The sequence below is a fragment of the Sciurus vulgaris genome, assembly GCF_902686455.1.
Source record: "Sciurus vulgaris genome assembly, chromosome: 14".
Lineage (NCBI taxonomy): Eukaryota > Metazoa > Chordata > Mammalia > Rodentia > Sciuridae > Sciurus > Sciurus vulgaris.
In genome coordinates this window covers 72644170-72669553 of record NC_136475.1, presented here as the reverse complement: position 1 = coordinate 72669553, position 25384 = coordinate 72644170, and the positions used below count along the sequence as shown (strand labels likewise).

Here is a 25384-nt window from a genome sequence, read left to right as displayed (position 1 = left end):
ATATAATCACTAACAAATATTGGTCATTTGTCTATTTAGGGCCCCTCCTTTCTCCTTCCTTCTAAACCTTCATTATTGCAACAGATTTTCTTCCCCATAACATTTTTTTTTTCTCTTTTCCTTTTTGTCTTCCCCATTGGACTCTGATCTTCTTCAGCACAGGAACTTTGCCTCCATTTTTTTTTTTTTTATCCTCAGTTATTGGCACAATGCTAGTGTTTGAGTAGTGCCTCAGTGTGTATAATGAATGAAGATAATATGGATGGTACTAAAGCAAATTTAAAGATGAATTATTTGGAAATATATTGTCTTCCAATGAACTCTAAAGATATCAGATATAACGTGACTGTGCACAATAGTTGTAAAACCTAAGATTTGACGAACACTTGTGTTCCTCATCCACCCGTGTATGTACTAACGTGAATGCACAAAGTGAAATTATACTGCTGTTAGTGTTAAAAGCAGAAAACTTAGATGAATTCAACTTAACTGTGCAAGGAATAATTTGCAAATCAGGCAGCGCTCAGAACCAGAACAACTTCTAAGAACTGTCTGCAACATGGGCAGGCAGCCTTTATGGGCAGAAAGCAGAAGTGAGGTTCAGAGACAGCTTAATTGGTCCAGCTTGACATTTTTCCTCATTTGAATCAGTCGCCTGTGACTGAAGCCCAGCTGCTGTCATTGACTGAGACTCGGCTATTTGCTCCAAGAGTGACCTCCAAAATCAGGCTTTTAAGTTTATGGAGAAGTTGAGTATCCCTTTTCCAAAACGTTTGGGACCAAAAATGTTTTGGATTTTGGAATTTTTCAGATCTTGGAATGTGTGCATATACATAATGAAATGTCCTGGGAACCAAATGCAATTCTAAACATGACATTAATTTCTGTCTCACATGTGCCTTATACACATAGCCAGAAGTAATTTGATATAATGTCTTTAGTGCACCTGCATTTTGAATGATCTGACACTTAAAGTCAGGTGTAGAATTTTCCTATTGTGGCATCATTAAAAACGCTTCAGATTTGGAGATTATGGATTTTGGATTTTTGTATTAAAAGATGTTCAACATCAGACACCACTGTGACCACCCAGAGGTCTTTTCTCTGGGTGTGGCTGCCACAAGTGGGGCTGCCGACAACCCGCCACCTGCTGCTGCTGACCTGCTGCTGCCACTACCCAGAGGTCCACTACTGGAGTGCCTGCAGGTTTGGTTGCATGTGGCCACCTCCATCTTGGAATGCTGACCAGTTCCTGGAGGGCCAGAGTGCCAACCGGTTTGCTGCCACCGCCATCTGGGGGCACAGCTGCCCCTGTTTTTAGACGCTGGCTGGGACCTGGAGGTCCAGTGTCAGAGTGCCTGCAGGATTTGGCTGTGCCTGGAGTCTTCCTGTTGGGAGTGCTGGTGACTCCAATCTTGCAGCTTCTTTTTAGAGTCGCCACTCCATGTGAGCACATCCCTAGTGATCTCTCTGCAAATTGGAACAGCATTGAGATCTTGGGACTGCATGGTGGCCAAGCCCGGGGTACCCAGATGGAGGGATAGGGACAGGGTCTACATGGGCTGGTCTGGGCCATGAAGAATCACAGACAGGACTGAAAAACTTTGAAGCAAACAGCTGTTTAGTTTTCCATTCAGTTTTTGTTTTGTTACTGTTTTTCTTTTCAGATATTTTTTTTCCCTCTTCTTTAGCATCTCTACTATTTTGGGACCTGGTATTTTTCATGCATCAGTTTGTTGAGGACTGTGGTGTATGGATGGTATTTTGCAGTTTTGTTTTGTATTCTTATATTTTTGATTTTTTGTTGTTTATATTTTTCCTCTCGCTTGTCTGTTTTCCTGGATTCAATGTCTTTTCTCCTGCTGATGGTCAGTCTCTGTCAATTCCTCTTCCACTCTCACTATAGATTTTTTGCTTCTGGCTTTTCTCCTTCTCCTTCATGAACATTACGTCCCACACTACTTCTGTTCTCTCCTTGTCCAACAGTTGGAATTGTGAACCCTTTTAGCAAATTTGCTGTATATAGTGTGAATAGAAATTGAATTTGTAGTTTCTGTTTGTTATGAGAAAACTGGAAATCTTGATAAGATCTAATGGATTTGGGGCTGTGTGTTGTTCACATTGGGTGCTGTTGATGTTGGTCTCCCCACTTGAAGGTGAGGTGCTGGAAACCTTCAGGAACACTATAGGTCTGCAGGGTAGAATCTGTGCTGCCTTAGATCCATACTGTTAGATGGGAAAATACAAACATGAAAAAAATGAAGGAATAAAGCACCCCAAACAAACAAAGATGCTCCAATGACAGAATCCACTGACAGCACAGTAGAAGAAATGTCAGAGAAGGAGTTTAGAATGTACATAGTTAAACTGATCTGCAAAGTAAAGGATGGTACATGGAGTGAAATCAAAGAAAAAACACAGGAAGTGAAAGATCACTTCAATAAAGAGTTAGAGATTGTGAAAAAAAAATAAAAGCAGAAATCCTCGAAATGAAGGAATCAATAAACCAAATTATAAATTCAATAAAAAGCATCACCAACAGGCTAGACCACTTGGAAGACAGAACCTCAGGCAATGAAGATAAATATATATAATCTTGAAAATAGAGTTGACCATGCAGAGAAGATGATAAGAATACATGAACAGAACATCCAGGGATTATGGGATAACATGAAAAGACAAAATTTAAGTCATTGGGATAGATGAAGGAACGAAGATACAAACCAAAGGAATGTGCATTCTTTTCAATGATATAAGAAAATTTCCCAAACCTAAAGAATGAAACAGAAAATTAAATACAAGAGGCTTACAGAACTCCAAATATACAAAATTACAGCAGACCCACACCAAGGCACATTATAATGAGAATGACTAACACACAGAATAAAGATAAAATCTTAAAGGCCATGAGAGAAAAAAAAATCAAATTACATATACGGGGAAACCAATTCTGATCTCAACTGATTTCTCAACCCAGAACCTTAAAGCTAGGAGGTTCTGGAATAAAATATTTCAAGCTCTGAAAGAAAATGAATGCCAACCAAGAATTTTATATCCAGCATAATTAAGTTTCAGATTTGAAGATGAATTTTATACCTTCCACGAGAAACAAAAGTTAAAAGAATTCACAACTAGAAAGCCTGCACTATAGAACATTCTCAACAAAATATTCCATAAGGATGAAGTGAGAAAAAAAAAAAAAATGAAAACCGGCAAAGAGAGGACCATTTTGAAGGAATAGTCAAGCAAAGGAGAAACTAAGACAAATTAAAAACCAGAAATAAACCAAAATGACCAGGAACACAAATTCATACCTCAATAATAACCTTGCATGTTAATGGCCTGAACTCATCAATCAAAAGACACAGACTGGCAGATTGGATTAAAACAAGACCCAACAATATGCTGCCTCCAAGAGACTCATCTCATAGGCAAAGATTGAAGGTGAAAAGATGGGAAAAAACATATTACTCATATGGATTGTGCACACAGGCAGGGATTTTTATCCTCATATCAGATAAAGTAGACTTCAAACCAAAGTTAATCAGAAGGGACAAAGAAGGACATTTCATACTGCTTAAGGCAATTATACATCAACAAGACATAACAATCATAAATCTTTATGCTCCAAACAATGGAGCATCTATGTATATCAAACAAATCCTTCTCAAATTCATGAATCAAATGGACAACAACACAGTAATACTGGGTGTCTTTAACACACCTCTTTCACTACTGGATAGATCTTCTAAATAAAAACTAAACAAAGAAACTCTAGATCTAAATAATACAACCAATAATTTAGACTTTATAGACATATATAGAATATTTCATTCATCAAGGAGTGAATACACTTTCTTCTCAGCAGCACACAGATCCTTCTCTAAAATAGACCATATGTTATACCAACAAAGCAACTCTTAGCAAGTACAAAACAAAACAAAACAAACAAAAAAGAGATAATATCCTGCATCCTATCAGATCATAATGGAATAAAATTAGAAATCAATGATAGAATAAAAAATAGAGGTACTGTAAAACCTGGAGACTAAATAATATGCTATTAAATGATGAATGAATAACAGAAGAAATCCTTAGTGATAAATGAGAATAGTGATACAACATATCAAAATCTCTGGGACACCATGAAGGCAGTACTAAGAGGAAGGTTCATTGCATTGAGCTCATTCATTAAAAGAATAAAAAGTCAAGAAATAAATGGCCTAACATTACAACTCAAAGCCCTGGAAAAAGAACAAATCAACACCAAAAACAGAAGAGTGGAAATAATTAAAATCAGAGCTAAAATCAATGAAATTGAAACAAAAGAAACAATTCAAAAAATTGACAGAACAAAAAGTTGATTCTTTGAAGAAATATACAAAATTGATAAACCCCTAGACACATTAATGAGGCGAAAAAGAGAGAAACTCAAATTACTAAAATATGTGCTGAAAAAGAAAATATCACAAAGGGCACGACTAAAATACAGAAGATAATTAGAAACTGTTGAAAATCTAGACTCCAATAAAACAGAAAACTTTGAAGACACTGACAAATTTCTAGAGACATATGACCTAACCAAACTGAGTCAGGAGGACATACATGATTTAAACTGATCAATTATAAGTAATGAAATATAAAATGCCATTAAAGGCCTACCAATTAAGAAAAGCCTAGGACCAGACAGATTCTCAGCCGAGTTCTACAAGACCTCCAAAGAAAAATTATCACCAATACTCCTCAAAGAATTCCATGAAATAGAAAAGGAGGGAACACTTCCAAACTCATTTATGAGGCTAATATCACCCTGATACCAAAACCAGACAAAGACGCATCAAGGGAAGAAAACTTCAAACCAATATCCCTGATGAACATAGATGCAAAAATTCTCAACAAAATTCTGGCAAATTGCATAAAAAACATATTAAAAAGATAGTTTTGATATATAGTATAGGTGTTCTCATTTACCTCTAGAATTTTTTTAATTTCCTCCCTGATGTCTTCTATTATTCATGCTGCATTCAACAGCGTATTTTTAGTGGCCAGGTGTTGGAGTGGTTTCTATTCTTTATCATCAATTTCTAATTTCATTCCATTACAATCTGATAGAATACAAGGTAGTATCTTAATTTTTTGTGTTTGCTAACATTTGTGGTGTAACCTATGGTCTATTTTAAAGAATCCATGTGCTTCTAGAAAAAGTGTATTCACTTGTTGATGGATGGAATAGTCTCTATATTCCATTAAGTCTAAATTATTGATTATATTATTGAGTTCTGTGATTTCTTTGTTCAGTTTTTATTTATTTCTTTTTTTTATTTTTACAAACTGCATTTTGATTTATTGTTCACAAATGGGGTACATCATTTCATTTCTATGGTTGTGCACGATGTAGATTCATACCATTTGTGTAATCATACATGTACATAGTTTTGTTTGGAAGATCTATCCAGTGGTGAGAGAAGTCACTCAGTATTATTGTGTTGTGGTCTATTTGATTCCTGAAATTGAGAAGGGTTTGTTTGATGTACTAGAGAAATAAAAAGTTGTACTCCATTTGTGTATAATGAATCAAAATGCATTCTGCTGTCATGTATAACTAAATAGAACAAAAAAAAAATAATAAAAAAGATAGTATACCTTTATCAAAAGGGGTTCATCCCAGGGATGCAAAGTTGGTTCAACATATGGAAATCAATAAATGTAATTCATTACAGCAGTAGACTTAAAAACCAGAATCATATGATCATCTCAAGAGATGCAGAAAAAGCATTTGATAAAATACAGCACCCCTTTGTCGCTGGCTCTTTGTGGTTCCAAAATCCGTGGATATTTGTCACCGCTTGCAGCAACAACTTGCACGGGTCTTATGGGTGGTGGAGTGGAAACTGAGGCACTTCTATCTTTCTCTTTAGTGCACTGCTTTCTTGCTTGTTTGTTTATAGAGGATAGAGGAAATGAGGTTTACTTGCTTTGAGAGGAGAGAGAGAGAGACTTTGCTTATCAGAGAGAAAGAGATTGCTTAAGAGAGACTTTGAGAGAAGGACAGGCTTTGCTTAGAGCTTAGAGGAAGAGAGACTTGCTATGCCTGCTAGCTGCCGCCGCGTTTCCTAGCTGCTTTTTTGTGTCTTCTTCTCTCTGGCTGCTGCCCCGGGTGTGTCTTCTTCTACTGCTTTTCTGCTAATGGCTGCTGCTGTCTGTCTCACTCCGCCTACGCTTATATCACCTCCAGGAGGCGGAGAGCAGGGCCACACCTCTTACGCAAAGATTAGGCGAGACGCTCAGAGCAGGCAATTAGTGCTCGAGAACACATGCACATACATTGTGTGCGTGGACGAGAAAATCACCTGAGTGTGCTTATGTCAATTAACCTCCTCGCTGCCGATGTGATCAACATGGCACAGCCCCCAACACCCCTTCATGTTCAAAACACTAGAAAAACTAGGGATAGTAGGAGCATACATCAACATTGTAAATGCTATCTATGCTAAACCCAAGGCCGACATCATTCTAAATAGAGAAAAATTGAAGCATATTCCCTTTAAAAAATGGAACAAGACAAGGATGCCCTCTTTTACCACTTCTATTTAACAAACATCCTTGAAACTCTAGCCAGAGCAATTAAACAGGAGAAGGAAATTAAAGGGATATGAATAGGAAAAGAAGAACTCAAACTATCACTATTCACTGATGACACGATTCTATATTTAGAAGAGCCAAAGTATTCCATCAGAAAACTTCTAAAACTCATAGATTCAGCTAACCTAGATTTTAGGTTATAAAATCTAGTTTTTATATAAATCTAGTTTTTCTAGTGTTTTGAACATGAAGGGGTGCTGTATTTTGTCAAATGCTTTTTCTGTGTCTATTGAAATGATCATATGATTCTTGTTTTTAAGTCTATTGATGTGATGAATTACATTTATTGATTTCCTATACATCAGTGACAAATCTACTGAAAGAGAAATTAGAGAAACTACCCCATTCACAATAACTCAACAAAACAAACAAAGCAAAAACAAAACAACTTGGGAATCAATCTAACAAAAGAGGTAAAAGACCTCTACAGTGAAAACTACAGAACACTCCAGAAAGAAATTGAAGAAGACCTTAGAAGATGGAAAGACCTCCCATGCTCCTGGATAGGCAGAATTAATGTTGTCAAAATGGTCATACTACTACAAGTGTTATACAGATTTAATGCATTTCCAATTCAAATCCCAATGACATTCTTCATGGAACTAGAAAAGTCAGTCATGAAATTCATTTGGAAAAATAAAAAACCCAGAATAGCCAAAGCAATCCTTAACAAGAAAAGTGAAGCAGGAGGCATCACAATACCAGACCTCAAACTATACTACAGAGCATTGGTAACAAAAATGACATGGTATTGGCACCAAAACAGACATGTAGACGAATGGTACAAAATAGAAAACACAGAGACAAACCCACCTAAATACAGTTATCCCATAGGAGACAAGGACACCAAAAATATTCACTGAAGAAAAGATAGCATATTCAATAAATAGTGCTGGGAAAATTGGAAAGCTCTTTGTAACAAAATGAAATTAAACCCCTGTCTCTCACTCTGCATGAAACTCAACTCAAAGTGGATGAAAGACTTAGGCACTAGAACAGAGACCTAAAAGAAGAAAAAGTAGGCCCATATCTTCACCATGTTGGCTTCGGACCAGACTTCCTTAACAAGACTGCAAATGCGCAAGAAGTAAAATCAAGAATCAATAAATGGAACAGATTCAAACTGAAAAGCTTCTTCTCAGCAAAGAAAACAATAATGTGAAGAGGAGAACATACAGAATGGGAGAAAATCTTTACCACATGCACTTCAGATAGAGCATTATATTATATATCTCCAGGATAAATAAAGAACTCAAATTTAACATGCACAAAACAAAACAAAAAACCAAAAAGCCCAACAATAAATAACCCAGTCAATAAATGGGCTAAGGAACTGAACAGACACTTCTCAGAAGAAGAAATAGAATTTATCATCAAATGTAAGAAAAATGTTCGACATCTTTAGCAATTAGAGAAATGCAAATCAAAACTACTCTAAGATTTCATCTCACCCCAGTCAGAATGGCAATTTTCAAGAATATAAGCAACAATAAACGTTGGCGAGAATGTGGGAAAAAGGTACACTCATATATTGCTGGTGGGAATGCTGAGTGGTGCAGCCATTATGGAAAGTGGTATGGAGATTCCTCAGAAAACTTGGAACGGAACCACCATTTGACCCAGTTATCCCACTTCTCAGTTTATACCCGAAGGGCTTAAAATCAGCATATTACAGTGATGTAGTCACATTAATGTTTATAGCAGTTCAATTCACAATAGCTAGCATTGGAACCAACCTAGGTGCCCTTCAACAGATGAATAAATTTTAAAAAATGTGATATTTATATGATGGAATATTACTCAGCCTTAAAGAAGAATGAAATTATGGCATTTACCAATAAATGGATGGAGCTAGAGACTATCATGCTAAATGAAATAAGCCAATACCCCAAAACCAAAAGCTGAATGTTTTCTCTGATATTTGGATGCTGATCCACAGTGGGGGTGGGTAGGGAAGAATAGAGTTACTTTAGATTAGGTGGAAGGGATTGAAGGGAGGGGAGGGAGTATGAGGATAGAAAGTATAGTAGAATAAATCAGACATTATTACTATATGTGCATATATAAGACCTGTGGGATTATATATTGTGTATAGCCAGAAGAATGAGAAGTTATACTCCATTATATATGATGTATAAAGTGCATTCTACTGTCATGTATAACTAGTTAAAACAAATTAAAAAATTAAAAAAAAGATGTTCAACTTGTAGTACGATAAGGTACAGGTTGTTAAGTAAGGACTCAAGTGCAGAGGCATCCTCTGGCCAAATTAATTAACCTAAGAGGAGGTGCTGAATGAGTGAATGAACGAATGCATGGTGAGACAGCAAGTGTTTTCATTCACAGTGTATTAGTTTGTAATTTTAATTTTGAATGGCTATAAAACACCATATTTTGCTCTATGTGATTCTTTATAATATATTTATATATATTATTATTATTATTATTATTTTTTTTTTGGTACAAATAACACTGCTGCGAAGACCTGGACCTATGTGTGTACTTAGTTGTTTCCTTTTTAATTACTGGGATGCATTTCTAGAAATTAGGCTGCTGAAATATCAGGAGCATATTGTTAAACTGCTTTCATTTTACTCCCACCTTTGTAGCAATTGGTATTAATATTTTTACATGTTTTCTTAAAACATTAAGTAGTCATAATGTATCTTCTTGCTTTAGATTGTATTTCTTTTGATGGTTTCATTAATGTGGACATTACTCCACTTATTTATTTACCAGTTGAGATTTCCTCTATTTTAATTCCCTTTTTTGTCCATTTTTCTTTTTTGATTTTGATCTTTTTTTGTTAAGACAACTTTTATTAATTTTCTTCTATGGAAGAGCACTTTGTGAAAAATTCTTTTTCTGGTTTTTTTTTTTCCCTTCTTAGTTTTGCTATTTTTCAATTAAAATTCAATGTTTATGTAGTCTTAACTGTAGATCTTTAACTTTTTTTTTTTTTTTTCTTCACTGAGCTTCTGTGACATAAAAAAAAAGGAAACTTTGTAAAATGGTAGTAATAAGACCAGAAACAGAATCCAGAAATATTGCTGGTTGTTTTTCATTACATAACATGATTTAATTACGTTATATTCTGTGAGTGATTTTACAGTTGTTGATGGCATCTTGTTTGGTCCCAGCTGACTGCCTATTTTAAATTAAATCACATGGTAAAATCCTGCTGAGCTCAGGCCAAGAGAACCTCAGTCTTCCAGAACACAGATCTTGGGGCATTAGGCATATGGGGCTGAGCACTTGACACAAAGGCTCCATCTGAATAGAGCCGGGGAGTTCCTGCATATGACCTTTGTGATGTGTATTCTACCTAATTCATGCTGTGCTCAACCCTTTGCTTGGTGAAGTCGTTACTGTAGATTAGAAAAGCAAAAGGTAGAGGAAAAAGTGGCAGCAAGTCTGATTTAGAGGAAGAGAACAACGAAAGCAAATACCCCGCAACACCCCCCATGCCCCTACAGTATTTCAAATGGCTTTTCATAAGGATCGAAAACCCCATAAAGGTTATTCAGTGCATCGGTGCTTGATGGGCATCGTTAGCCTATCTAGAAAATCCAGAAATGTGGAATTCTTCGTTATTCCAGAAGACTGGATGGAAAAGGCATTGTGATATTTTGGTAGTATTGTTTTTCTCCATAGGGGTTTTGGAGGAAGCTGACCCAGAGACATTTACAGCACAAGTACAGCATTTATTTGGATTTGCTACCAGGAGCGGACAGTTAAGGGTAGATGCAATTGTGTGACCTCATGCTCTGTCTCCTGTGATCTGATATCACTTTCTTGTTATTGAGTAACTTCAAAGGGCAGCTGGGCATTTCTGTGAAGACACCCGCAGCAGAGCTGTTTCTCACCTGCTGTCTCTGATCATGGAAGACACAGCTCGACTCACATTTCGCCCCGGGACGCATGTGGCAGACATGCTGCAACTTGTTTGGAGAAAGGCGAGGGGCAGAGAGTCACTCTGTTTGCTCTGTGTGGGCTGGAATGAGTTTTAAATATAACCGGGTGTTACGTTTTTAGAATTAGGAGCGATGGAGGCTGAGCTTCGCAGGGCATGGGTTGCTTCCTAAAAATACAGTCGCTGAACGTTTAAACAACTTTAAGATCAACTTGTCAAACTGGAGTAGATTCAAATGGGGAAGAAATCTGAGACTGTTTACCACTTGGGGCAAAAAATAAAGAATTTACTCAATTTTGACTTTCAAATGATGAAAGAATGTTTTCCTAAGACCAGCCAGCAAATCAGGATGGAGTAGGATTTTGCTGAACCTGCTCACCCAGGTCTTGATGTCTGTGTTTTTCTGCAAGCCCTGTGGATGCATTGTCTTGGTGGCACTTTCACCTGACCCCATTGCATCATCTCACCTTCACCCTGTGATCAGGGGACAGAGTTTAACTCTCTTCCCTTTCCAGTTAGCTTTTTATTTGATTACTTAAAAAAAAAAAAAAATTTATTTTGAAAATTTGGAAAGTACAAAAGATATCATAGAAGACATATTAACCAACTGTTAATATGTCTTCTTATCTGCTACCGATTTTTTTTAAAGAAACAAATATTCTTATAAAGTTTCATCTTTTCTTCTGTCGCATCACTTTGCTACCTTCCCAGAGATGATGACTGACATAAACTTAGCAACTTCAGTACATATATTTTATTCTTTTGTTGATTTCATATATATTTGTAAAAACACAGGGTATTGTTTTAAAATGGGTGAGGGCAGTTATTATCATATAAAGAATAGTATTATAAAGTAGCATGCTGTAATTTTCTTTCCTCAGGCAGCATTATTGTCAGGATCCATCCATGTTGCTTGGTACAGATCTGGATCACGATTTTAACTACTGTGGGAATGTACGACGGTTCGTTCATGTTTTCACTGACCAGTGCCCATATTCATCATTGTATCCAGGTGAACATTTCTGGGTTATGTCTTCTTGAGCACACGTCAGTGGAGAATTGAAATTGACAGTTTCACATGATAGTTACTAGATTCTGTCACCTTGCTTTTCACAGAGGTGGATATAGTAGCACATAAATGTTCCCATTTCCCTACATCTTTGCTAACACACGATGGTAACAGACTTTTTGCCAGTCTCTTCAAGGTGGGATTTTGTCTCAGTGTTGTTTGATTTGCGGTTCTCTGATGACTGAAGTTGAGCATCTCTTCATGTTTATTTGACGCTCAGATTGCATCACGTGTGCCTGGCTATTTCACGCTCTGCGTCTGTTTTTCCAGTGTTTACTGTTTTCCTGTTGACTCATAGGAATTCTTGACATATCTGGTTACATGAAATTCTTCCTTATCTCAAATCATGAGGATATTCTCTCATATTTTCTTTCCAAAGCCTGGTATGTGTATGCTTGTGTGAGATATAAGGTAGTGATCTAATTTTAAATCTTTTCAATGCATTCTTTTCATTTGTTATTAATTCTTTTAGGTTAATGACTCTTTCTTTTCCAATACCATTTCCCTTTTCCTATAATTTCCCTTGCTATTATCTCCTCTATCATTTCCCAAGACTTCATATGTATTTGAGTGTATTTCTAAGATCTTTATTAAATTTCATTATTTTAACTTCACAATAGATCTTAATATTTGGTAGGGCAGATTTCCCCCTGGTCCTTTTTTTAGTATTTTTTTTTTTTTTTTTTAGTATTGTTTTGATCATCTTTGGCCTGTCAGTGTGCTATTATTAATTTTATGATTGGCTTGTCAATTTTTCTGAGAAAGTTATTAAGATTTTAATTGGGACAACATCAAATTTATAGAAAGATTTGGAAAGACTTGCGTCTATCAGAATTAAATCTTATAATGTATGTATACTATATTTTGGTATTTATTCAGTGTTTTTGGTCCTTAAATGTTTTGTAATTTCTTTCAAAAGTCTTGTATATCTTTTGTTAGATTTATATTAGCTACCTTTAATTAGTGTTGTCCTTCGAAATGGTGTCTTTTTCCCCACTACATTTATTTAATTGCATATTCTTTGTTGTGGGAATAATATTAATTTTTCTAGGCTAATCTAGTAGATGGGAACCTTTCTGACACCCCCCCCCCCTTTTTTTTTTAACTCCGCTATTATTGTTTGTAGAATCTTATTGTAAGATCTATGCAGAAAATTTGGAGATCTACGCCTAAGGGTATATTTGTCTCTTCCTTAGTACTTAGAGCTTTTATTTTCCTTGTCCCATTGCCTGGGACCTAAAATGCCACCTAGACTGTTAGAGGTTATTATGAGTATTTCGATTTGTTTCCAACTTTGACAGGGATTCTTCTCCACTTTATAATATTTGCTGTGGGTTTTGGTTTGCTGTTTGTTGTGGGGTTTGCTGTAGATACTGTTTACCAGAGTAAGGAAATCCCTTTGTATGCATAGTTGACTCATAGTCCTTATTTGTTGTCATGAATAAGTGATGAATTTTTTGGAAGCTTTTTCTGCATTCCTTGAGTTGAATTCTCACTGCTTTTTTTTTTTTTTTTTTTTTTTTTAATATTTTTAGTTGTAGATGGACACGATACCTTTATTTTATTTGTTTATTTTTATGTGGTGCTGAGGCTCCAATCCAATGCCTCACATGTGCTAGGCAAGTGCTCTGCCACTGAGCCACAACCCCAGCCCCTCATCTGCTTGGGGAATTTCACTGCTCTGTTTGCTAAGGTTAGAGCCAGATTTGTATTTCTGGAACTAATTCTGCTTGCTTTTCTGTTTCTTAGATATCAATACATCTGATTTACTAATATTTTATGTAGATATTTTACCCCTGTATTCATAATTATAATTTTGCCTGTTCATTTTCTTGCTGATTTTGAAATAATTGCTTTGGAAAGGAGTTTAATTCTGGGGCCTCTCCTAAATGTCATGACCCCAGCTGCTTAGGCCCGGCTCTGTGCCCTGGAGTAGCTCTGGGAATTTGCAGCTATAGGTCCTGGGTCGTAGTTGCTGGACCTCACCTGGTACCTGTGCAGCTTGGAATCAGGCAGACTCATGGAGATCCTTGGCAGGTGTCCGGCTGCCTCTGCCTCTGTGTGCAGGTCTCTTCTCCCCAGCAGTCAGCCCTGCAATTCCAGCTGCTCAGCCTCCAGAGGCAGGTCTTTGTCTCCTCAGCTGAGTGAAGCCGTTTAGGGCTCCACCTGGTTCTGTGGTCCACAGAGTGCTCTCCTACATCTGGTGGATTCTTTTCTCTTAGGACTCAGTCTTGCGCGGCTGGGTGTCCAGAGTTACAAACAGTTGTTTTACATCTTCCATCCAGCTGTCTTGTTGTTTATGACAAGAAGACTTGTTTGGCGACAGTTATTCCATCATGACCAGGAGAAGAAATGATCTTTTTTAACGTAAAAATATCATTTTACGATTGCTTTGTGTTTGGAAGAGAGGAGGGGAGCGGGAGGATAAATTCACTGATTTCTCGAGCAGATGTCCTGGCCTAGGATTGTCCCCTACGTCAATTGTTGGACTTTCCCCTTCCTTTCTTGTTCGTGTCCACAAACTGAGCATCTCTCAAAGCTCTTTCTTTCCTTTTCCTGCGCTGAACTTCTCAGGCTGACTCCCTCAAGGCGCTTCTGTACTGAAGTGTGGTAACCTGTCGCAGCTCCTACCAGCCAGTTAGGATGCTCTTTTTTCTTTGTCCTTGACCAGTTTGTGCCCCACTTCAGAGTTCTTCTAGAACACATTGGAAATGGGCTTTTGAAACTGTTTTTATAACGAGTAACTATCATATTACTGTTAAATTTCACTACAGACCTTGTATATTTTCAGAGTATATTTGAATATTAATTTTGTTGGAAAAACATGTGCTTTGGATTGGAGACTGTTCCATTAGAGTACCATCCAAACTAAGTCTTGGAGGTGTAGACATTATTATATAATGGAATAAAAGCTGTCAACTGTCATTCGCTTGGCCATGCCTTGAAATCCTGGCATTGTTTGGAATTAGTCAACCATTATGAATTTCAGCATCCTATCCTAGGTACAGAACGTCCTGCCATTTACTTGACCTCCACTTAATAATCTAGTTGGTAAATAAGAGATAACTGTATTAAAAAATGATTAATAATGTGCAATGGCACATGGGAAATGAATGATAAAAATGGGCCAGGAACTCAGATGGTGCCAAGATCCTGGTAGGAGTGGGCAGGTGTTTGGGAAGAGCAGAGAAGAAAAGGGGACTGGAATTGAGGGGTCTGTGTTCCTGAGCAGGCCACCTGTCTGCAGAGACAAGGAGCTGAGAATTCTAGAGGACTGGGGAGCTTCCATAGGGGTGAACCAGTAGAAGTGAGGGTGGAAAGGGGTTTTGGGTCCAGATATAGGACCTTAAAATTATCCCATGGTTAGTAAAAATGGGTTAAAAGTTTTTGAATGAAGGTGAAAGAAATGATTAAAAGAGCAGCATTTTAGGAAGACCTATCAACAGGTTTGGGTTAGGATTTTGTTCCCTAACCTACTGCTTCTCAGACTCATCTACACATTGCAATCATCTGAGAGTTTAAAAAGTGTCTATTGCCCTCCCCTCTCCCCCTCCCCGAGATTCTGATTTAATCAGTCTGGTGTTAGACCTGGTTTGGGGAGTTTTAAAAATGTCCCAGGTGATGCTAAGATGTGTATGAGCCTGAGAACTGGTGCCCAGCCCTACAATAAGACCTTGATGTAGCTTCTGCTGATTGTATAGAAGCACAGCTGGCCAGGCGTATGCAGAAACAACTAACAGGGAAAAACCCCATTTTAAAAGTACTTCTGTAATATCATTTATAATAGTCTTTAGAGTTCAACACCTTAGTTATAATAAATTTTCTCCTAAATACCTACAAATTTTTGCATTGGCCATGAAGTAAATGGTGACAGCTGTATAGACGTTTGGAAGGGACCCGTAGAGATCCCAGGAATTTGGTCAGTGGGGAAGTGTTTCCTCTTTTGTATTAAAAATAAAAGAGTACGATAAAACAAGAATTTAATAAAATAAGAGCAATTCTAGTGGGAAAACACTAAATTTGCAATTATAAAAGTATAAATCCTTAAAAGCATGCTGGAGAAAGACCATCAAGTTTCCAAGTATTGTAGTCAGTGGTTCTCAAACGGAAAGGTGCATCCAAACCACCTGGAGGGGACTCACAGATTGCTGGGATCCAGGTTCAGATTTAGACGGTCCTTGGGCAGTCAGGAATGTGTATTTCCAGAGTGTTCCCACTGTGCTGCTGCTGTTGGTCTGGGAACTGACTTTGAGAACCACCGATCTTCCTGCCCTGTGAGTAGCACTCGTGTGGGGGCCAAATACTGCAGGAAAGTAGTGAGATTGGAGGACCTGAGTTTTGCTCTTTCATGTCAAATGAGGGGCTTGTCTTGGCAGTTAGGGCATCTGTCACCTGTGTCCCAGTTCAAGTCACACCCTGCTCATCTACATGTTCCGGGGGCATCCTGCCTGAGCCTGGGTGTCATCAGTGGAAGAGAAAATTGTCTTCTTGTTCTTCTTTGAAACTTTCCTGCAGGGGGATGGTATAGTCTTTCAGTTATAGAACATGTTCTTTTTCTTCAGTAGCTAATAGTGAATTTGGGGTATTTTTTGTTTCCTTTTATTACTCTCCTTCCTACCCCACTACTACAGGCAGAACTTGAATAATTAAAAAAAAAAAAAGGCTCCCCCTTACATCTCTAATCCATTTATATCCCCCTAAAGACAGGTCCTCGGCTCATCGAGTGGCATGTTGGATGATTTTAGTCCTTGGCGTCCACCTACTTAGGTACCAGCCTCTGCAAGCTGCTCCGTGCAGATTTCTTGGTAGATTAGTAGACATTTGCCGTACACCTTGGGAGGGAGGAGAACCGGAAATCGTTCTCAGATGTTAAACTGAAACATGTTTCTAATTGAAAGCATGAAGGGAATGTATATAGGAAAGTGCCCAGGGGGTGATCTCTGGCAGAAGCACCGTGTTGAAAGCCTGGCCCAGTCCTTGCTCCTGGTCGCTTCTGTTTGCTTGGGTGGAGCTCATTCCCATTCCTGTGACATTTCTGTAAATAATAATGACTGAGCAGGGACCCCAGCACAGCTTCTCAGATCCTGCAATGAAGTTGGCTTGGTCAGTTAGAAAAATACCAATCAGTTAGCATCCTGAATTCTAGAAGCACATCGTTTGAATTCAGAAAGTCTAACTAATATGGAGACCATTATAGAGCAAGCAGCTACTGTCTTTATGATGCCCCCAAACACACACAGTGCAGGGGCCAAGGTTAACTGACTTACTCCAAGGTCAACTAGAGAGCTGGCTACAGTTAAAACCTTGTTTTTGAATCCTTCCCAACATATTGAAAATTTGTCACACTGGTCTTCTGACACTTGAGGGCCATTTCTTATTGTTTGTTATAACTAATTGGAATCATACTACAGTAAGATGAAAAAGTGTCTTCTCTTTTATAGAAAATTTCAGGGTTATGTTTTGGTGATTTGGCTCTTAATAACCTCTAAGCTCCCAAGGGATCTTGCCTATGATCAAATCCACTAACCTTGCCCATGACCCGTGGCCCTGCTAACTTTATAACTGCTTGGCCACAAGTCTGGTGATTCAAAGTTCAGGCATCTTAGCAAACAGGAGATGAAGAAGTTGTTTCTTTTTGACTGCCTTCTGTTATAAAATTAGGGATAGTGTACAGTCTACTGGATTATTACATAAACTAGTAGGTACATATTAGGTGATTCTCAATCTTTCTGCACTTGGTTTTCTCATATGTCAAAAGAGTGTGTTGAAAGTTCTGATAGCCTGTGCAAGACTGTAGGTGAGCACTACTGGGGGTTGGGGATTTATTTATTTATTTATTTATTTTTGCCAAGTCTTGGCAAAATAATCTCCTCCTCCTCCTCCTCCTCCTCCTCTTCCTCCTCCTCCTCCTCCTCCTCCTTTTTTTTTGGTACTGGGGATTGAAACTCAGGGACACTCAACCACTGAGCTACCTCTCCAGCCCTTTTTTGTATTTCATTTAGCGACAGGGTCTCACTGAGTTGCTTAGTGTCTTGCTGTGGCTGAGGCTGCTTTGAACTCTCCATCCTCCTGCCTCAGTCTCCGAAGCCACTGGGATTACAGGTGTGCACCACTGTGCTCAGCTTGGCTAAAGAATTTAAACTTAAAAATTTAAAAATGAATTTAAAACTTAAGCCACAGAACACAACTTAATAATGGCAGAGCGTTTTCTAAAACTTTTCTTGTGTTTTTGGGAAGCTGTTATAGTAAGATGGTTAATCAAAATGACTTTGGAGCCAGCTCACTTGGGTTTGAATCCCAGCTCTTCTATTTACTAACAATCATGTGATCTTTGGCAAAATACTGAACCTTTATGTCTGTTTCTTCATCTGTAAAATGGGCAACGTAGATATTTTCTAAAAACAAATTTGTTGATATATGTTAGAGCAGCCCTGGGCACGTAGGCCGCCATTAATAGATATTAACTGTCTTCATCTTCATCACCACCACCATCGTCACCATGAGTGCCTAAGGGTGGCTTTGTTTTATTGAAGAACATTGGGATGCTACTGTTAACCCTTGAGAAGAATCAGTGACGTCTACTGTGCTTTTCTTCAAAGCTGTGTCTCCTGTTATCTTTTTTGCAGCGAGCTGTGTTCCACCATGCCAGAATGGAGGGATGTGTCTCCGGCCTCAACTCTGTGTGTGTAAACCGGGGACCAAGGGCAAAGCCTGTGAGACGACAGTTGCCCAGGACACCTCGTCACCAGTCTTTGGAGGGCAGAATCCTGGGGCTGCCTCCTCTTGGGTTCCTCCTGAGCAAGCAGTAAAGCACACTGCATCTAAGAAGGCAGACCCTCTACCAAGAGTCAGTCCTGTGGCCCAGATGACCTTGACCCTCAAGCCAAAGCCTTCAGTAGGAGTCTCCCAGCAGATTCATTCTCAGTGAGTGTTTTGTTCTTGCCTCTGGATGAGGGACACCTTAATCACACTCTTTCTCCTGCACAGTTTGCAGAGGTCACTTGGGTAATAATGTCTGTCTTTCCTTTCTTCAAGGGTTTACACATCAGGCTTATATCTCAAGTCTCTTAAAACATATTTGATATGTGCATTTAGCTTCTGCAGGGCAAATTTACCGTAAGTATAAACCATAGCAATAACCAGGATAAACAGTGTTGGAAGAGAATAATAAAGATACCTGATTGTGGCAGAGTTGTGAGTTTGATTTTTTTTTTTTTTTTTTTCTTAAGGGTAGGGGGTTATGCTGTAATGTTTTGAAATAATAATTTAAAAAAGAGAAACTGCTTTTTTAAAGCTAATGGGAAAGATAGGAACTCAGTTTTGCTCAGAGAATGTATTCAGATAAGTGTGAGTCCTTGGAAGGAGACAGTTCTTCAACCTCAGGAGCAGGTCCAGTGTATCTTCGTTAACACTGTGCTTACCTCCCAGTTGCCATGCAGGTCCATTTTTGGTGAATGAGCTTGCTTTCTATTTATGGAACGTGGTTTTTTCTTAGGGTTAGGGAGTAAGCACTTTGCTGAATAAAATGGGAACTCGGAAAGAAAGGTCATCCCTGCCCTTCGCTGAGCAGCCGGAGAAGCAGCCCTTCAGACGCATGGGGTCCTTCTACAAATTGTCTCCTCCTGACAGGCAGCTCTATGTGGATAATAAGATGCAGATTTTACTGCAACTATCACTTGTCCTTTGTCTAGGAATGTAAAATACAGGAAGTCCCCTACTTAAAAATGGACTTGACCCAGCAGTTCATTTGTAAGTCACTTGCTTGGAATTTCAAATGCTCTTCCCCACATAGAGACGATTTTCACATGGTGTTTAGTGTTCAGTGAGCCCACAGAGGTTATTTTATCTGTTACTATAGATGAAATTATCCTAATTGATACTTCCCCTTCGAACTGGCCACCTACTGCTCCTGCTGAGTGTGGTTCTTATAATTTTTTCCCTTCTCCTTTTATTCCCCTGTAATTCTCTTTTTTTCTGTTTTTCTTCATTTTTCTCTCATTTCGTCTTTTCTCATAGTACTTCAGTTCTACTATTATAAATGAATTTGGGGACCAGATTGAGGTCTGACCACTTTGTTGGCATTTTAGTCGGAAAACCCATTCTGGAGCTCTTAAGGAGAAGGATTGGTAGGTCTAACTGAAACTTAGTAAGAACATACTCTATGAAGGGGACTGTTTTAAATACCCTACATGTATTATGAATTTACAGTTTACAATAACCCTGTGAGGTGGGTACTGTTATTAATCCTACTTTACAGATGAGAAAAAACTGACGTTCAGAGTAGTTAAGGGGTTTGCTTAAAGTCACATAGGTAACTGATAAGTGACAGTGTTAGGATTTAAAGATAGGTAGTTTGTCCCAGCATCTAGACCCTATTGGAAAGAGTTGGCAAACATTTTCTGCAAAGAACTAGATAGCAAATATTTCCAGCTTTGTGGGACACGTGGTTTCTGTTGGAACTACCCAGCTCTGCCATTGTAGCAGAAAAGCAGCCTAGACAGGGCTCGTGAAGGACGTCGTTTATGGTGTTCCAAAAAAAACTTCACTTATGGTCAGTGAAATTTGAATTTCATATCACGGAATACTATTCTTCTTTTGATGTTTGTTTTTTTTTTTTTTTATCATGTAAAAATCATTCTTATGGGCCATGCAAAAACAAGCTGTGGGCTGGATTTGGCTCATGAACTGCAGTTGCTCACCCTTTCTTTAAAGGATAATGGTGCTTTTTTTGGTGCCAGAAAATGAACATAACTGTGTGTCCTTGGAATGACATAAAGCTTTGATTATATCATAGCCAGACATCTCCCTTCCAGCATTGTTCTGATCTTAAAAACAAAGAACAATTCTATGTTGAACTATGCTTCAGCAATCAAGAGAGTCAGATTACTGTGTGTTGTATTTTTTCTACCATTATTACATAAACTGTGAAGTAAATTAGAGCAACATTATCAAATCTCAAATATCACCATCTACTCTTTGAATCTGACCCTCTACAATGTGTGCATGCATGATGCATGTGTGTGTGTGTGTGTGTGTGTGTGTGTGTAGATTGTTGGTTAGAACCATTTCTTAGATACAGGAGCAAACTTTCTTCTCTGCCTCCTCTTGCTTTTCTTCCTTTTCCTCCTCTTCTTCCTCTTCCTCTTCCTCTTCCTGCTCTTCTTTCTTCTTTTCCTCTTCCTCCTTTTTCCCCTCCTCCTCCTCTTCCTTTTCCTTTTCCTCCTCCTTTTCCCTTCTCCTCCTTGTTCTAGCAACGTTGTAGTTTAGACAAGAATGTTGTGAGTCAAAGAGGCTAAGGTTTCAGCTCTGACTCGGCTTTGGTAAAATAAAAGTCATTAGGTAATTTGCTCTGGAGACTTCATCTGCTGGATCAAGATGCTTTTAATGGTAGCTGGGCTGTAGGCATGAGTACATGGGCGTGCCTGCTGTGTGCTTTTGGGTAAGAAGAGATGCCTAAGATGCTATCAATTCTGATTTACTTAGTATGCTTTTATAGATCACAGGTCTTTATCTGGTCCCTGCAGGGAGGATTAAAACATACAAGATTCAATCCTGTTCTTAAGGAGATTTGAAATAAGTGGTCTATAACCTTAGAGGAGCTCAAAGGGACTGACACTGTTGGCCCATTCATCAAATTAGGTAATGACATAATCATTTCAAATCATATTTAATCAAACTGCCAAGGAGTCCATAGGACAGGCCCGTTTGGACTACTTTTCCTTCCAATGTTTTTAAAAAACATTGCCTATTTTAGAGTGTTTCAAGGTGTCGTTTATTTCAACAAGGGGAAGATCGATTAGTCCTCTTTAAAATAAAGTTGCTTAAAATGTCAGAATGCCAGTGCTAACATTCATCATGTGGCATGAGAAGTGCTTTGGTCTTGACCATTGGTTCAGCAAGTTTTTGTCACATATGTTCCACGTAGAGGTGCTGTTCTAGGGCAGGGAACCACTGAGGAGCCAAACCCAGTGCCTGCTTTCCTGCAGCACACAGTCCGCAGAGGGTCAGACCACTGACAAGTGATGTCATTAAATTCCCATCTGGCTGTGTTATGTGCTGCGGCAGTGGAGGCTGGGGAGTGTCGGAGGGTGTGTTGGAGAGGGGCACAGTGGCGTATCAGACAGGCGGTGAGGAATGACACTGATGACTAGTGACATTAAGCAAAAGCCTGAAGGAGGGAGGGCAGGAGCAGCTTCGTTTGGTAAAGCTGGATTGTCAGAATGACACATTTTAGGTATTTGGGTATTAGAGGGATTGGTGTAACCACTGACTGATTTGGCTGTAGGAGCTTGACTTGAAACAACACTAACAAAGTTCTTTAGGACTCAAAGGAAGAGGTGGCTGTTTCTGGATTTTGGAGTGTTCAGGAAGTGGGGTTCAGGGAGACCCCTCTGGAGGTGGTTTGTGAACTTGAAAAGTCAGTTGAATTTAGACACAGAACTGAGCGGTGCCTTTCTGGAGGAGGGAATGATGTGAGATCAGAGGGTGTGGTGTATTAATTATCTACTGTATAACGAACAGTTCAAAACTTAGCAGGCAACTTTCACTGATTGACAGTCCGTGTGTCAGGAATCCAGAAGGCACTTGGTTGGGAGTCCTGGCTCAGAGTCTCTCGTCAGGTTGCAGTCAAGCCATCAGCAGGACAGCTGTCCTCTGGAGCTCTACTGGGCTGGGGATCCACCACCAGGATGGCTCGCACCTTGGACTCTCAGAGAAGGCCTCAGCTCCAAGACTGGCTGTTGGCATGAAGCTTCCCCTCCTCTCTATGTGGACCTCTTCGAATGGCTGTTAGAGTATCTACATGACATAGCTGCTGGGCCCTCCCCAAGTCAATGATTCCAGCCTAGCAGTGCCAGGGAAAAGCCACAGTGCCTCTGTAATCTGTGGTCCTCTGCTCATTCGTCATTAAGTCTAGTCCACACTCAGAAGGACTAGCATGCAGGGAGGAATTTTAAGAAATTTGTCGACCTATAGCTGTGTTAGGATAGGATTCAATGGGAGCTTGATACAAATGAAGACTAGTGGTAATACAGGCATTAAAGGTTGTTTGAAAACCAGGCTAATGACAAAGATTTCAACCAAGCAGTGACCAAAAAGACACAACAAAATAGAAAATAAAAGTAATGGACGGAGAACTTGTAGTTTTAAAAAAGTTTAAGAAACTCATTAACCAATCCCAATAGTTTGGTGAAAATGTTAACATTGGTCAAGAACTTGATGGTCTGAGAGAATGAAGGTTGGTTCTGGGGGGCCATGACGGCCACACTGCGGTTGTTTGGAAGGAGAGGTATTTACAGTTGAAAGTATGTGATGTCCCACGTTTGATTCACAATAGTGTGCAGTGGGTTGAGGTGCAGGGTAATGAGATCATCTGTGAGGTGATCGTTACTGAAGCTGGATAAGGGGGATTTCTTAGAAAACACTCCCTTTTTCTACTTTTGAAATTTTCTGTAATAAAGAGTAACAAAAGGAAGTTTCAAGTAGGAGAATCCTGCAATTTCACTTGTGCTTTGAAAGATCAGTCTCACTGTGGATCTAAAATGGTCTTAGAGGATGGCTCTGAATCAGGTACAGTAGTCCTAATGATGCAGAGGACAGAAATGACCTCGAGTCAGAGTCATGAAAAACCTTGGCACCTAACTGAACTTGCAAAGCAAAGGAGAAGAGCATCGGGTGCGGCCCTGGCTTGGGGCTATGGGAGAAAGGGAGGACGGGGAGGCCTTTCCATCTTGCTGGTTTTTGAGATTGCCTTAGTAAGATCATGGATCTCCAGGGTCTTTGAAGGTGTTTGATATTTGACGAATGGGGCAGTCTCCGACAGAGCTTTATGGTGGAGTAGTTGAGGTCACCCTCTGTACCCAACTAGGGACTAAAGCAGTTGCGTATCAGCAGTACAAAGCTGGTTCCTTGGTCAGGTATTGGTTTGGAAGGACTTTGATCAGTGAATTCTGGCAGTAAGTCATTAAACAGTTGGTAATTTCATTCATGCTTTTCATGGATGTTTATTATTGTGGTGCTACTTTTCCTAGTCTCCTGAGTCACATCATGGGTACACCATGAACTGCAGAAGAGACCAAATATACTTCATCTTCCTCTACTCAAACATCTGCAGACACGTCTCTGATTCTGTAAACTTTTATTCTACTTTATACTATTGGAATGCTTCTAAAGCCCAGGTTAACTTCAGGTTGCTGCCTTGCTTGCCTCCTACCAAGCATAGCGGTCAAGGTGGTCATTCATGTCAGATCGCAAGTGCATCCCAGGGGCTGTCTTTGTTTTTATATGTAAAAAGATGTTAAAGGGCAAAATTCAAATATTTTCAGCTTTCTGGAGCTTTTTCGTTCTGTCACTGTCATTATTCACATATGCATTGGAGTGCTCCCTGAGAGTTTGTTCAACTCTCAGTGCTGCTGAATGAGGCCATCTGGACTTGCATAAAGTGCTCCTTTTTAACCGAGTTCATCACAATGGGCGTTACAGACACTTGACCATGGAAGCACAAGGTGAAGGTCAGAAGGGACATTCTTTAGCTGCTACGGTCTCCTGGTTGTTTAGGGAATGTAGGTACAGTGATCACTGCTCTGCCAAATGGGGAGCTGTTATCTGTACTGTGTGTGTGTAAGGAGGAAGCACTTTGGAAGGAGAAAATGTGCCCGGTCTCTTCTCTTTGAGCGCGAGCAGGAAGTCTGGTTTTACTCAGGATGTGGCTGTCAGACCTATCTGGAGAGCTCACATGTAGCCAGTCTTTCTTCCCAGGATGGCCATTTTCGTCATCTAATGGTGTCCTGATGTGGCAAAGGAGGCCCTTAGTTCCTCTGGAAAACTAGGTCCCCCCCCCCCCCCCCCCCCCCCCCCCGCAATCCATTTGAGGGAGCTGAATTTACCTAATGGCATTGATTATTTCTCTTCCTATCATCTTCACAGGGATACGGTGAAGATAAAAGAAGCACATTAGAAAGTGTTCTTTGAAAAAGCAGGAATGATTCAAATATATTCTGTATTTATCAAATGACTTTATAGTGTGCCACATAATTTTCTAAATATAGACAAGGCCCTTTGAAAGCCACACAGAGGCAATGGGGTCAACTTTCAGAGTTCTTGAGAATCAAGTCCTGAGACATTTATTCTGGGTCACTTGACGGGAGGTGATGAGTGATGTCCACCATGATGGGAAGAGGGTGTGGCCCTGCGATTTTTCCCTGCCTGGTTCCTGTCGTGTGGTTGTGAATCTTTAAGAAAGACGACGTGCTGTGCTACCTACAAGAATGGAAGACCCTGTGGAACGTTCCTGGAGATAGTCTGTCCTGGTTAACAACAACACAACTTAAGCCCCTTCCCTTTATTTGGACTTTCTCCTACCTTGCTTTTTTTCATAAGAAGAAGAAGAAAAAAAAAAAAGTCCATCATAAAGCAAAATCAACAGTTAAAACCTCAGGGAGTTTTCAGTTTTTTTTTTGCAGTGCTAATCATTGACATTGGGACCTTCAGGGAACTTGTTAAAGCAGCCAGAGAGCTCTGTGTGGTGGCACATGCCTGTCATCCCAGTGACTCAGGAGGCTGAGGCAGGAGGAACACAAGTTTGAGGCCTGCCTCAGCAACTTAGCAAGACCCTACCCCAAAACAACAACAACAACAATGAAAAATGGGTTGTAGCTCAGTGAGAAAACTCCCCTGGGTTCAATCCCCAGTACCTCCCCACCCCCAAGTTAATTTAAAAAAGCAACCAGTGAATTGGTCATCCCTCAAACAGATGATTTCCT

The 25384-nt window shown here is 39.3% G+C and overlaps 1 protein-coding gene across 6 annotated transcripts in view; it reads left to right on the top strand.

Annotated features, from left to right (window-relative positions):
• Positions 1-25384, top strand: part of LTBP1 (latent transforming growth factor beta binding protein 1) — a 492924-nt gene that overhangs the window by 114662 nt on the left and 352878 nt on the right. For all 6 annotated transcript variants that reach the window (XM_079109942.1, XM_079109941.1, XM_079109940.1 and 3 more), the window contains exon 3: positions 18251-18548. In XM_079109942.1, coding sequence (XP_078966068.1) covers positions 18283-18548 — 266 coding nt within the window. In that variant the 5' untranslated portion in view covers positions 18251-18282. The remainder of the gene's footprint in view (positions 1-18250; positions 18549-25384) is intronic.